Source organism: Microchirus variegatus (assembly GCF_963457635.1).
Source record: "Microchirus variegatus genome assembly, chromosome: 10".
Classification (NCBI taxonomy): Eukaryota; Metazoa; Chordata; class Actinopteri; order Pleuronectiformes; family Soleidae; genus Microchirus; species Microchirus variegatus.
In genome coordinates, this window is record NC_139811.1 from 20396677 (window position 1) to 20412016 (window position 15340).

General features: G+C 40.2%; 1 protein-coding gene across 1 annotated transcript; it reads left to right on the forward strand.

Annotated features, from left to right (window-relative positions):
* Positions 1–308: 308 nt before the first annotated feature.
* Positions 309–647, forward strand: rprml (reprimo-like; the record flags this gene model as incomplete). The annotated part of the gene is made up of 1 exon (XM_083896652.1): positions 309–647. The coding sequence occupies one exon, from the start codon at positions 309–311 to the stop codon at positions 645–647; it is 339 nt and encodes a 112-aa protein (XP_083752778.1).
* Between the last annotated feature and the right edge of the window lie 14693 nt (positions 648–15340).

A 15340-nucleotide genomic window follows, 5' to 3' on the forward strand; every position in this document is an offset into this window, starting at 1 on the left:
TTGTACCTGGCGCTCCGTCTCGGAAGACGCACTAAAAAGTCGGGGAAGAAACATGGAATTGGAGTTGTAGAAAATCAAACTCTCAGTTGCGCCTGCTGCAGAAAGCGGTCCAGTGATGTGGATGCAGCCATTACGCACTGGAACGGTGCAAAACTCCATGCTCGACTTTAAACTTTAAAGATATCTTTCTTTATTTTTTATATTCCTTTCCTCTTACTTCTTTGTCTGAGCAGTCACATGACGCAAAGTTTTACTTGGACTTCAGGTTTCGAGGGGTCGTGTGCGTATTTGCAGATAACTCGGGAAACATGAACGTCTCCTTCTTCGACGTGACCCAGGGCGCACTGTTTAACGGGAGTCAGACCCTCCTCGCAGGAACTCTGGCTACATACTCCGGCAACGGCACCGACAACGTGGTGACCGGCGACGGCGGAGGCTCCCTGGTGCTGCTGCAAGACGAGCGCAAACTGTTTGTCATGCGTGTGGTGCAAATCGCGGTGCTGTGTGTGCTCTCGCTCACCGTTATGTTCGGGATATTTTTCCTCGGGTGCAACCTGATGATCAAGTCGGAGAGCATGATTAACTTCCTGGTGAAGGACCGTAGACCCTCCAAAGACGTAGAGACTGTCATGATCGGGCTCAGCTAGAACAGGAGAACCAGATACAGTGGACAACTGAAGCGGGGATCCGGTACGAGGACTTGGAGCGCTTTTTCCAATCGCAGGTCAAGATCTGCATCTGCATGTATACTTCATAGACGTTCTCTCTGTGCCCTCGTGAGGAAAGATATGCAAAAACTTCACATTTGCTTCCGAAAGTGACCACAGAAAAGCGGTCCTGCGACCAATGTCTGTGCGTAAAGTGTGTGCGTAAAAGCCGGGCAATTGTTTACACGTGGGCCGATCTGTTGAATCTTTGGAGTGAATTTAATATTGCCAACTTGAACAAAGTGATGAAATGTTTACAAGATGTTACCTCATTTTTTTGTGTAGTTCTTTTTTGTATTTCTTTGTGTGTGCGTGCGTGTGTGTGTGTGTGTGTGTACATTAGAAATGAGTGTCAATGAATGTTGTCAAAAGCATGATTGTGAATTCCACGTGTCAGACGGTGTACTACGTGGACTTGATGAATATGTGGGTAATATTTGAAGTATTTTTTCTTGGTCTCGTTTGGTAAATATAGTATACACCCTAAAACAAACTTGCACGTTTTTCAACGAACTCCGTCACAACTTTATGGAGTAATTGCTGGTCCCTTTTTGGCATGCTCGCTACATGATCTGTAAAGTGATTTTTGGACCCGTTTTGCACTTTTGAAACCACTGATGCTGCATGAATTATTTTGTACCAAAAATAGCTTTGAACTTGAAAATTGCATCATGCAATTAAAAAACACACTGAAATGACTACTTTAATCTCCTCTCTGTCATTCTTACTTTGCTTCATAGGAGCAGTTTTGTAGAAAATTGTTTGTCAAGATGTTTTTTCCATCAAACGTCTTTGAAGTCATTTTATTTAGAACTCAATCTTTCTCACTTTTTAATTATAAACTCTAATCAAATCAGACGGGCGTAAATGGTTCTGATCCATCTCCTCCAAGGCAGATCTGATCATTTATGCAAAAGATAAAAGTGAGATGCAAATCCATGAATGTACTTTTAATCGTTTAATATTTATTTCATGAAAGTTAGTTATTATAAGTTCAACTCCAAAGCAGTCAGTTCACATAGATCTTAGATAAATTCTTAGTAAAGGGAGTGTGGCATTTATTTCAGCTTCATATAGAGGCGATGAGAGGCTAAACTGAGTTATCCATCTTGAGAACAACAGGACAAGCTACTGGCTTCCCAGCATTTAATCTGATCGCTCTGGAGAGTGACCATCAGCGATCAAGACACATTCATGCTCACCCTGATGGCTTCACTTCCCAGCAGCCCCTGCTGTAGCTGGGATAGGGGTTAGATAATTAACTGACTGAAGCTGAACAGGAATACAAAGAAGTTTGTGTCTGTGACTTTGTACGGCTTTCATACAAAGGACAATACAGTGTCATAATGAACTGTGGTTTTACTTTATGACATCATTACTCTTTCTGCCGTCCACATTGCACACACTTTTCCCGAAAGAAATAAACCTTTGTTAGGACAGACTGAAAGAAACCAAAGAAAGTCTCATCACATGCGTCAGATATTTGGTTTTGATGTTCTCCAGTTCAGCATTTTGGTTCAATTTCATTTCAGTTTTTTTTTTCTTCCATTTCTTTCTGGACGCCACCCTCCGTCTCTCTCTCTCTCACATGCCCCACTCAGAAGCTACCAATGTTCTCATTATTATTTCAGTACTTGTTAGGAGAGATGGGGGTAGATGAATCCTTACAAACACAGCCAAGCATTCACACATGTGGCCATTCAGGATGCACACATCGGACACCAACGACTGGCAGACAAGGGAATCAGCCACAAGTATTTCAGACAAACAACATCAATAAATAAAAGTCATTAGATATGGAACGTGACAACAACTCCGTATAGTCACGCAACACACAAACGTGCAGAATACAGTCAGACCATGTAAATCACCTCATTTTCAAAGTTATTTGTAGTGAAGCAGAGATGAAGGAGGATGTCAAAGCCTCTGGGTTTATTACAGTGAATACAAACATGGAGAAAACAGCTTTCATAATGATTTGCGGCAGCTCTCTGGGAACCTTCATTTTTCCGAAGCCTGTCATGTAATCCTCCGGGAAAAACAATACAGACACACAAAAAAAATTGTTCACTATTGTTACCATGCAGCCATGATGCTCATTGGAGGCTATTTTTTTAGAGCGAGGATGGTTAACTGTTCTTAACTTGTTCCAGTGAAACTAAGTTAAGAAAACGCATGGTTTGAATCATAAGAGCAAGATTCTTAGAATATAAGAGCGAGAAAGATAGAAGCAGAAAAATGATAACAAGCATAGAATGTAGTCAACAAACATGTGCGCAGGCAACAGCTGCTACCAGAATATGTATCAACTGAAAATGACAGTCATCAAAACACGAAGCTGGCGTTCCACAGCATGATCTGTTCACGCAGGAAAATCAGGCAACATTGATACATTTGATATCTAGTGCAAAGTGCCAGGATTTAACATAATTATACAACGCGTGCAGTCATGGGATTTACTGTATGATACAGAAGGATCACTACATGTTCTAAAACTGTAACAATTAATTTACACATTTTGACAGCAACGGCGGATGCAAAACTATCACATCTTTACTTTAAACTGCACTAATGAATAGTCTCTTCTCTTGATTTGGCTAAATTTCAGTTAAAATTACTCACCATCTTGCCGAAGATCTACTTAAAGTTTTTTCTCACTTTGGAGGCTCTACAAGTCGCCCACTACCACTGAGCATATGCTAAAGAGTTAGCATGGATCATCATCCATTTGTCCACAATCTGCTGGAACCTGTGAGATTAATTACTACCATGGACTTGGAGAAGTTGGAGAGCTTGACAAGACCGGACTGTACCAGCAATGTATTTAATTAATTATAACGTGCGCAAAGAAAATATTAATAAGCCAATGTTGCAGCAGCAGTGCAGAAAGGAACACATTAACGCGCTAACCCTTCACCCCAATCAACATGCATTCGGCTGTGCAGGTTTGGAGTGTTTCACACTCTCCCTCCACAGACCTGCTGTACATTTGCTTGTCAGGAAGCGTCACCAGTGACCTTTTACAACAGAGGCCTCACAGAAAATAATGAACCGTGCAGCAGCCGTAAAATCATGAAGGAAATAATGGTGATTAAACTCGCAGTGGCATTCAGCTTTAAAAAACTTCAGATAGCTCTCTTCGCAAGGCCTGGCTTTAACTAAAACTCGTCATACGTCACAGTGACGGTCCGGATTTTTCTCAGTTGTTTTGATGAGGAAGTGATTTTTCATAACAAGTCTGATTTCCGATGCCGTCACAGTGGCCTTTCTCATTCCCACTGAGTTTGTTTCAAATCTGATGATGTGCAAAGGAGGAGGCAGTAACAACAACATGCAATTAAGTTGTAGAATGGAAACTGTATCTCACACAGGGGAGTGCATGGCTGTTAACACACACTTTTTACACACACAGACACACACGCATTTTTTTTTCTTTAATAAACTCTATGTTCTGTGACAGGTGTATCTTTTTTTGAAAAACTGAACTAAAAACCCTCACTATTAACACACAGGCATCAAATGCTCAATTGTGTGCCGGTACACACACGACAAATATACACACCTTTATTTTCCATCACCTCAGGCAAACTATGCCACTTCTAATTCAGTGGGGAACCAATAGAAATTTTAAATTCATCTATTATATGCGGGCAAACAAAGAGCAAAATTGCCTCATTCTTTCCATTACCCACTTCACCATGAAGTTACATAAAATACACACACATTACTCAATTAAAGCATTTACAAAAACATACACCTACATCATTTCACATTCACAAATGTGTTTCTATGCCGCACATATTCGCAGCATGAAAGCGTCATTTGCCAAACCGACTGCTGTTGATTTCATAATAATACTGTGCTGTCAGCTGTAACCCCGGGGTTCTTCTCAGGTGTGTGTGTGTGTGTTTGTTGGGGGGGGGGGGGGGGGGTGTGATGTGATGTGTCACTGTGTTTTTTTCCCTGCCCTGTCCTGAACTTCGCCTGTCAGTGTGTCAGTGTGTTCCCTCTCCAGCAGCTCTGTCCCGTTCTCTCCTGATGCTTTTTACCCGTCTGTGCTGTCAAGAAAAAAAAAAAAAAAAAAAATCCCTTCTCAGATGCTGTGAACCAGCAGTGCCACTGAATTCATATAAACACAAGTAATAATGGATGTAATGCATGAAATTGGGAGATAATGAGCAGCAACAGGACGCTGACGGCAATAAAACTCCACGTCCAGTGCGGTTTACCACATAAAGTCTGCCCCGCCACGTGAGAATTTACAAATCTGACTTGATTTCCAAAACAAACATAACAAGCAACACATTTTTAACTGATTTTCAATGTTTTAATCCTGAGAAAACACACGTCAGACTCATATTAGTTCAGCGACCAACACAGTTTAATCGTAAGTGAGCCGGACCAGCCAAATATTAGCATAATAACCTATTAACAACAAGCACTCAAAAACATATTACATAATGAAGTATCTTTTTACATAACATATTATGAACAACCTGCATTTTCTTTTATTAAGTGGAATTTTGTGGAAAATGATGCCTAAGTTGACCATTTACAGGTATCTGTAACTGTAAAATATAATATTTCAATTCCTTCTTTTCAATTTAAATTTTCATAAATCCATCCTAGGGGCCAGATTGGACCCACTAGTGGACCAGTTCTGGCCCGCAGGCCGTATGTTTGACACCTCTGGACTAGACACAGGACCACACGCTTGGTGATTAATCAAATTATTTCTGGGAGGAGACTCCAGGGATTTAGGATCTCACAGAAACTTATGTGATTTAATGTGACTTCAGAATATAAACAGACATTCTTCAGTTAATAGCTGTTGTGTGTGTGCAATGTTTTCTGCTGAGAAACACAAAAAAAACTGAGGATGAAGTCATGGCTGAGAAGACGGAATCAACTTCTGGTTCTGAACAAAAGTACGCAGCATCCGTTTTCCCGGTCAACTTGCTCTCATTAGTTATTGCAGAGATCTGATCACGTCCCCAATCACTGTTCAGTCGTTAAATGTGTTTAAGATTTACAGTTTGAAATCAGCAAGACTGATGCGTCCAATGGCATTAAAATCACGGCTGTTAACCCCTCACACTACAGGATTATTTAGTCAGATAATCTCTTCAAATGATGACACCCATGATTGTCGGAAGGGCCAGATTAGGACCGAAATCAGACCAATTATTGTCCAGTGTGGGGCAGGCTTAAGTCAAGTGTAAGTCAAGGGTTTTGAAAAAAGGGCTAGTAAAATAGGAAACAACAATTAAAGGTAATTAAACAGCGGATATTCCAGGGACTTTGGGGGCCACTGGTGAAAAGGACCCAGAGGGCATTGAATAAGATCACCACTCCACCCTCTCAAAACAAATACTACTGAAGTTAAATCACAAATACAAAGAGATAGCCTTTGCTGTATCCATTTACAATGAAGCTAAAGATGAAATTCCTGTGTTTAGCTAAAGCTCCAGTGTTTAACCTTTTTAATAAACAAATGTGTGTTTCATTCAAACCATTGTTCAATAAGATCACACTATCATGGTTTGACAGGACTCTGCTTCTCAGTAAAGCAGGATTAAGATCTTGTTATTCCCAAACTGCACGCAGGAAGTGACTTGTTTTATGTCAAAACAGTTGGAGGTAACAGCAACATAGTAGGACTATGTAGTATAACTAGAAATCACAATAAGTGCATGTTAAAAGTCTTTTAGTCAGACTAAAACAATAATTGCGGTTATTGTAATGTCATGTAAACACAATAGAATCGAGCTAGTCTTAGTCAGACTAACTGCTTCATAGTGATTCATAGTCTGATTACTCCTGCATGTATGTTCTTAGTCGGACTGGAGTTGGACTTGGAGTTCTGCACATGCACCAACATTTCCTCCCTGGTCTTTAAACATTCAGCCCAATTACAGATGAAGGAAGCAGCAGGCAAATAATGTCACGTTGTTTTTAAATTGCAACTACGGCAAAATGGACGTGTCTGCTTCAACAGTTCTATCGAGCAAAGAAACGATTCTGGACTCTTGGAGTGGAATTTTTATGGAGTAATTAATAAAACAGACGTTCCATGTAAGTTGTATCAAGCACAAAGAGACTTCCCACATTTATCACACATCTCTTTTACTGATTTATTGTTGCTGGATGTGTGAAAGGTATGAAAACGAAACCTCACAGTGAGGGACCAAAAAAGGGATTCACTGCATCTATTCTAAAATAAGTAAAATGGCAATAGTAACCGTTCCCATGCATTTCTTCTCGGGGAGTTGACACTAACAAAGAATATTGAAGAATATGTGTCATTTACTACTATGGTTGACCTGATCCTTGCACTAATAAACCTAACCACTGTAGTAAGTAACCAGTAATAAGCAGCGTTAGGCGGTAACGTGTTACGAAGTTGGCGATCCATCATTATTTTTGAGTTTGTCTCAACCAAAGACAAGAAGACAAACATCAGCTTTTCTTTCTCACTTTATTTATTATATGATGATGGAACAGAAATAATAAATACAAGATTTGCAAGTGTTAGAGTAGAAGAAAAACAGACAGAGACTTTCTTCAAGTGATGGAGTATGGCATTTTTAGAAATACCAACATTAAATGTGACAGGGTTAAAAGGTCAAGTGAGAATGGCTTTATTTTATTTATACATGTCGCATAATGAATAATAACAAAATAAAACAAACATTTGAAAGTTAGAGAATTAAGGAAGACTGGCTTTATTGTATTTTTATATGATGAAATAAGCAGCAAGCACTTATAAAAAAAATTCACAGGGTTAAAACAGAGAGAGCGAGAGACTTAGACTTCGACAGAGAGAGAGGGAGACTGAAGATTAGAGTTTTTCAGGAACAAAAACATTTTCATTGGGGATTAACATGTACTTTCCAATAAAATGGATTGAGGCACTGGATAAACAGTGGTTCATTTTGGGGTGGGTATGAGTGTGCGGAGGTGTGTGAGCAAAAATAACTAATAATGTTACATATTATGTAAATTTAATTACTGTACTTTACTTCTTTACGTGTTTTACCTTAACTGTACAGCACTTTGGGGACTGGATTGTTAAAGAGTAATTTGATAACAGTCATCAGTTATTAGATTACATTTCCTGGTAGTTTTTCCTTACCCTGGTCGAGGGTCTAAGGACAGAGGATGTTACCAACCCTGTGAAGCCCCGTGAGACAAACTATGTTTTGTCAACTGTGGGCTATATATAAATAAAATTTGATTGAATTTGATTGAAGTAACAAGACAACTACTTTATGACTTTCCTTCTACAAATCATATCACTGCATACATAATTTATAACACAATCTTTTTGAAGATATTCTGAAAATATGGAGCTTTTGGCAGCAAAATATAGCATCACAGGGGCTTGCCAGTAAAAAAAAAAAGAGAAAACAAAGACTTAATAAATGTTGACACTGGCTGAAAAGGTCAGCATCTTAAACCCAAACCCCAGCTCACGTTGTATGAGTCATCACTAACTTAACACTTTGTATTCACAGGTTTAGGTGTCACGTGTTAAAAGCTTGAATCACTTTCAGAAGTGACAGATGTTTGCAATAAAGTGAGGCAAATAGAGATGAAGCCTGTGGATAGTGACCAGGTCTCTCTTCCATTTCAACGGGACCTTCCTGGCTAAATAAAGGATAAATAAATAAAAATAAAAATGGTGTGAACGCAGTGTTTGTGCAGTGAGAGAAACAGAAGCGGAACTGGTATCAGTCTGTGAGTCACCCTTGTTGAGAATGACGTGCTCCTTCCCATGTGCCCAGCCTCTCATTGAGGAAATCATAAACTATTCCTAATTAAATCATCTAATGAACCTGCAACCTGGAGGAAAGTTTTAGATGGAGCCTAATCACTGCACGCCTCATAGTCCGAGAAGGCCTTCGGGCAGTGAGGTTAAATCTAATTCTCTTGAGCGATGACGCGCCAAACCGTCTCTCATCTCCGTTTTCTGTATTTACTGTAACGGAGGATCACACCTGGCTCTGCGTCTGGATACATGTGCCGATGCGGTCAGAGCGAGGAGACGGTTTGACGCTGGGGATTTCACGAGGGAGCAGAAGCTCAAAGCTCAGCACAGGTTGCATCTGATTAAGTCAGCGCTCGGAGAGAAGCACCGAGGAGAAGGAGCCGAGGCACAATGACACCAGCTCAGCTGCCTTTAAAGGAGACGGTCACCATGGGACTAATCAAGGCCCCTACAAACAAAAAGAAAAACATTCAACATTATGGGAGCTTTTTTTTTCCCCACGTTGAAGACAAATGGCAATTAATATGCTTTTCTCTCAGGGCTGCACCCTGTTAAGGAGACAGAAACAGTCCCATGCATTGATTTCCACTGAAAATCACTTCCATTGACTGGCGCAGCATCACTGCCAACAACACTCCTCCCCATCCACTTACATTTAAATGGCAAATGCAAGATAATGGGTGTCTGTGGCTAACTACTTTGTTATGTATTGATAAACTCAGAGTGTGCGTAGAGATGTGTTAATTGGCTCGAGATGGTGGTGGGCTCTATACAAAGCTTGCCCACAGCAGGAGGAGGTGGAGGGTGTGTGGAGTGTCTGTCAGTCAGCACTTCTCCTCAGGGAGAAGAGGAAAAGAAGAGAGTGAGAGGAGATACTGTATATTCAAAGCCTTATCTGACACTGCTTCTCTGGCTGCCTCGTCCCAGCACATCAGAGAGTGGACCGAGGAAGAGGAAATGACATTCAGCCTCTCTGCACTGTCCTTCACTGCACACGCGTTTCAAGTGTTTGTCTCCGTCATGTAACGGCTGCGTCCTGTGACGTTCTTCCTCATTTTGTTATTATTCACTCACAATCAGAGAATATTGTTGGCGAGAGGAAGCTCTGAGACCGAGTCATCGGCTCCTGATGAGAGAGTGCAGCCATTTTCTGACTGTTGTTCTAATCAGAGATGCTCTAATCACCTGCCACAGGGGTTCAATCAGAAAAGAATAATAACAACACCGCTAGAAGCAAACGTACAGTGGGAACACACAAAAAAAATCGCGCAAAATCTAATTTCCAATCCCTTGAATATTTCTTTCGCTGCTTTTTTTCCTATTCAAAAGTGCGAGCAACGACAATAAAAACGAATAATTCACTTAACTTTTCATGTATATTAACTAAACTAACCTCATCAAATGCTCACACGTGACAGAGTGCACACACACACACACACACACACCCTGCTACCACCACATGAGGGCTGCAGGGTGGTGTTGCCATAGGAACGGGGGAAGGTAATGGCCATGTTCTCAAGCTGATGCCGCAGGGGGTGAGGGGCAAAAGTGGTGCATGTGTGTGTATGTGTGTGTGTGTGTATATATATAGTGAGACACACTTATGAACTATAATGATAAGATCTTAAAAGTTCACATTTTTCCATCTCATTGTCACCATCCGTCCAAATGAAGGCGCCAGAGAACTCTGGAGCACTAATAGGGTAACATTTAAAGAAACGCAATAAGTTCCAGACAACGCTGATGCCATGCTATTTGCTTTTAATGCACTCGGCTAATGTGGTTAAAGCTTTTAGCTTCGACGCAGAGAGAGAAAACTGCGTGGAGTCTTGATGCACAGCCTTCCCTCACCACCCGTGGGGTATAAATAAATGATCCCTAATGCAATGAGCTAAGCCAACAGTGATGCCCACCTCTCTCTCTGTGTGTGTGTGTGTGTGTGTGTGTGTGTGTACGAGTGTGATTAAATATTACTGAGAAGAGCAAATAATTTAATCATACCTCAGCAGCCAGTCCCTATATAGAGCTATTTCAGTGTCGGGAAGCTCTGGGGTCACATTAAAATTCAACATATATCGCCTATGTATATGAGACTCCTGAAAATATTCTGATTACGTCATGTAGAGTTTGTATTTTCCACTGTGCGTGACCTCATGCGGATGTAATCAACGTCATGATAATGACTCAATAATCAAATCTGTGTTTCTCCTGTGCTGATACATACATGATAAGAATGGCCAGGGACAGGCCCAGTTCTTCAGTGTCACATGATGTCGGAAAAAACTTTTTTCTCTGAGGTTTTTCTCACAACGTGACTCTTTCACATCCTTCATGCGGATTCGCTCGTGCCGCGCTGTGAATCAAATGTTCTGCCACATCCCAAAGGTGTTTTATTGGATACGGCTCCACACCGAACTCAGTCATGTGCATGAAACCAGTGGAAGTAAGTAAGAGCACTTTTGCTCTGTTGACCATGAATGTTTGTAGCACATGTAGATGTGCTCTGTACATACTGTCTGAATTCCTCATCTGTCACCATTTCTGGGCCTGAAAATGTCCTGTGAGTTAATTGCTTTTGCCCATTTTTTCCAGAATTACTTTTAATATCTGGCAGTTATTTACAATTTTACTGTTACTGTTAGTGTATAGTGTGTAAAAACAGTGTATTAACAATTTAAAATTAGGAAAAACATTATAGTTGTACACGAACACAAGATTTTGTGTGTTAAATTTTGAATTTGAACAGCATAAAACACAGAATTTTAAACTAGAAAAGCACTCGGAGAGTGCAGACCTCCGCCAAGTCAGCTCAGTGCCTACAAAATACACGCTGCCGGCGTGCAGCGTGTACGGCTCGAACCAGGTAGGCCTGATTGAGATCAAAATATCTATTTTCTAAGGCCCGAATAAATCAATTGGATTGTGATGTATCAATCAAACTGCAACTTTTGAATTGAAAGCGTAGCCTGCTCCATTATACATTTTTCATGTATTGAAGAATTCTTATTTACTGATTTAAAAAAACCCTAATGGATATGTATACTGTATATTCTAAGGATATGGGTGCATATGTATGAGAGTTGGTGTTTTTTGGACAATATATGTGAGTGGATATGTATAAGTCAGTGTATACATGTATATTTTTGATGAGTTATTATGTATGCATAATGTTGAGAGGGGGTGTTAGTTTTTGATGTTCTATAGGTACCAAAAAGCAATAAACAGTGTAGCCTGCTCCAATTGTTTTTCCAGGATCTCCAAATCTCCTATAGAAAGGAAGAATTGGGGGCAGCTGTGGCCTAGTGGTTAGGGCTTCGAGCTTCGAGCTCGAGACCGGAAGGTAGCCGGTTCAATCCCCAACCAGTCCGCAGCTGAAGTGCTGTTGAGCAAGGCACCTAACCCCCTCACTGCTCCCCGAGCGCCGCTCACTGGCATGGCAGCTCACTGCGCTGGGTTAGCATGTTCTCCACCTCACTGTGTGCTGTGTTTGTTCATTCACCCTTCACCCTTGTTCATGTTGCCACATGTAGGCAGGAAAAGATCTGTATACAACTGAAATTGCGAGGTCAGACAGAGGGTGGATCAGAGCTCCTGGGACTAAGTGTGCCGCCACGATCAAACCAACCTGACTGAATGTTCATACATGCATTTGCACATTCTTTTTTTAACGGATGGAAAACTGACGGAAGCATAGGGAGAAAATACAAACTCCACACACAGACAGGGAATCAAACCCAACACCTTCTTACTGTGAGACGTGAGTGCTAACCACTAAGCCACATTGTACTGCAATTTGTGCCAAAGAAATAAAACTGATATGATGCGACACTGATGGTCAATTAACCCCCAGTCTGTGGGAGGAAGCGGAGACACACGAGGAGAACATGCCAGTGCAGCTGCACCGAACCAACCATATTAAAAAAATATTGCCATTTATGATGTTGAATTTGTCTTTGATGGTTTCATTAAAACTAAATTGGAATGTGATTTACATTTTTTTTTTTGTCTGAGGCGTTTGCACGGTACTGTTCTTTCTTCTCATAAAAAAAAAAAAACAAATGTGTTTTTTTTCCAAAGGAGCTGATGTGAGGAGCGTGGGCCGCATTGGACAACAGGATGAGAATTATCTTTCAGCCACATTGCCAATTAAACATAGTTTATTAGTTTCCTCATCCCTCACACAGAACTGGTCATCACCTGCTACGGTTGTTCCTATCCCCCCCCCCCTCTCTCCCTCTCTCTCTCTCTCCCTCCTCTTCTCTTGCCGTTTGATGCCTCCCTTTGTGTCACTTTGCCCACTCGATGACAGGGGGGGTTTTTAAAAATAGAGACGATCTACCCAGATTACAGTGTTTTAATTACAGCGCTAGAGATGCGATGGGGGTGTAGAGGCCCCTTCCACTGACAGCCAGGGCGGGTGGAGGGAGTTGGAAGGCAAAGTGGTTACAGTGAATGTAAACTGTGTGCTAATTAGTGTCGTCTGCCATAGTGAAGCGCTCACAGTGGAACCATCTATTATACAAGCTTTGTTGGTAGCGTTGCCTTCAATGCGCACACCTGTGGCCACATCACACTTTAAATATTGATGCTTGTGGAAATCACCTGTGGGGACACCGGGGGGAATTCGAATCAGGGACAGAGTCGTGCAAAAATGTTAACAAATGTGGATTGTGGAATATGAAAGTTTTAGTACTTAGAGTGTTTTCTTTTTTTTTTGCCTTTATTTATCCAGGAAATATCATAAAAATGAGCAACAGCACATTCTGCATAAACACAAAACAAGCAATTAGAATGTGGAACAAGGATGATGCCAGTCGAACACAATTCCCGTATTCTGGGATAAGTATTTGAGCATTAAGTTGTTCAAATTTCAAAATAATAAGACATTAATAAAGCAAAGCAGTGGTCCTTACACAGAGAGGAAAACTCAAACCATGAGCAGTGAATAACAAGTTTACACACAAAAGGTCAAACACTACACAGAATTTGAATTGTTAATCATTTAAGCAGGTGATATTTAAATGGTTTATTATGATAAGAATTATATTAATTTGACATTAAAGCTTATTAAAGTTATTAAAGTCTATTTTTCATCATCCCACAGACATTGTGTTTTATTTGCTTAAAACCCACTGAACACGCCTTTCATGATTGTTTTGTTCCCGACAGTTTGATTCGCCGTTTTATTGGATTTTACTCTATTTTAAGCTTGTAGCGCACTTTCGGCAACAGGAGTCGTTTTTAAATGTGCTATTTCGATAAACTTTGATTATTTATCTTTGTGTAACCGTTGAGTTGATGCTCCGGTTACTGGATTCATAGTTGTTATGACATACATGATAAAACACTTTAATAAGTGTTTATATACATGTAAAAGTTATGAATATTAATAATGATGAACAGCTCTTTTTGTGCAGTACATCATCCATATAGATATTTTAATATGCAACTGAACCACTAAGCATAATCTAGGCAGCACCTTCTCTGTTCACTGGTCACTTACTAATGTTTTCTTTATTCGTTTTAAACATGCTAAATAAAAAAAGATATATTTCATCAGCTCATTTGGACACTAAAGGTGTGCACATGTTCATTCTGGAACTGAACATTGTTCTCTGACAGATTATTATTGGATTATTGGAGTAAATGGTGTGCAACACACAGACACAAAACAAGAAAGAAATTACACACACCTTTATGTATTGTCACATAAAAAAGGGAATTAAATGATGACAATATCACTTCCATGAGAGTTCCTGCAAGAAAAAAACATGCAATATAAACTTCATTACTTTACTTTACTTATAAACTAGAAACCATTTCCTGTGAACACATCACAGGAAATGGTTAAAGGTTATATTGGGTGTTTTTTGTTCATCACAGGAAACTGTTAAATATAACAATCTGTTCAAAGTTTAGGTTTGTTTGTGCATCAAACACACATAAACCAGTCATAATATTCTGTAGAAATTAGACAGTTACACCTGAAACTTAACACACTCATACAGGATATAACATTACAATTTAAACACACTGAAAACTACCGCATTTATATACCAGAGGATAAATAAGGACACTAGCAACTACTTTGTCCTCCTTGTTAAATCAAACTGATTCTGATCAACATCCAATTAAGAAAATACTATGTACTTGTTCCACTGGTTACTGATGAGTAGTTGAGTCACACATTTGGATAAATAAAGTCTCACCTCGGCACCGACACCTACTTAGGTTTTAATTCAAATGAATCTGTAGCTATTTTTATTTTACCTTGACATTTAAGATTTGTGTGTGTTTCTCACTTGATCAGTGGCCATGAAAAACTAAATTACACTTTAGTGATTCACTTGTGTAGAAATGTAGAAAGAAGGGGGGGGGGGGGAAGCCGCAAATGTGGAGGCATAGTATCACAGTCACCAGCTGCTCTGCTTTTTAAGTCAGAAGAACAACACAAATAATCCACTCTGCATACTTTAGGTCAATGCAGTGATCACACAGTGTGTGTGTGTGTGTGTATACGTGTGGGTAAGTGTATGTGTTGTGTGGGTGAGGGAGAGAGTATGTGTGTGTGTTTTGGCACCGTGGCAACCTGCTATTGTGTGCCTCTGCACTTCAGCAATCAGGATATAATTACTCTCCGAGTATCAGCTGAAGCTCTCACGCATGGCGTGGACAGAAGATATTTACCCACACTTGGAGCCGTGCGATCCAAGCGCTTCTCAGATATTTGCTGTAAGTGTGCAATACATTATTAATTATCATCCGCACATAGCTCTCTGCTTTGACTGTCAGCTGAAGCTCACGGTTAACAATTAATCTGCTCTGTGTGGAGCCCAAACAGAAAATTGTGTGTTTTGTTTTT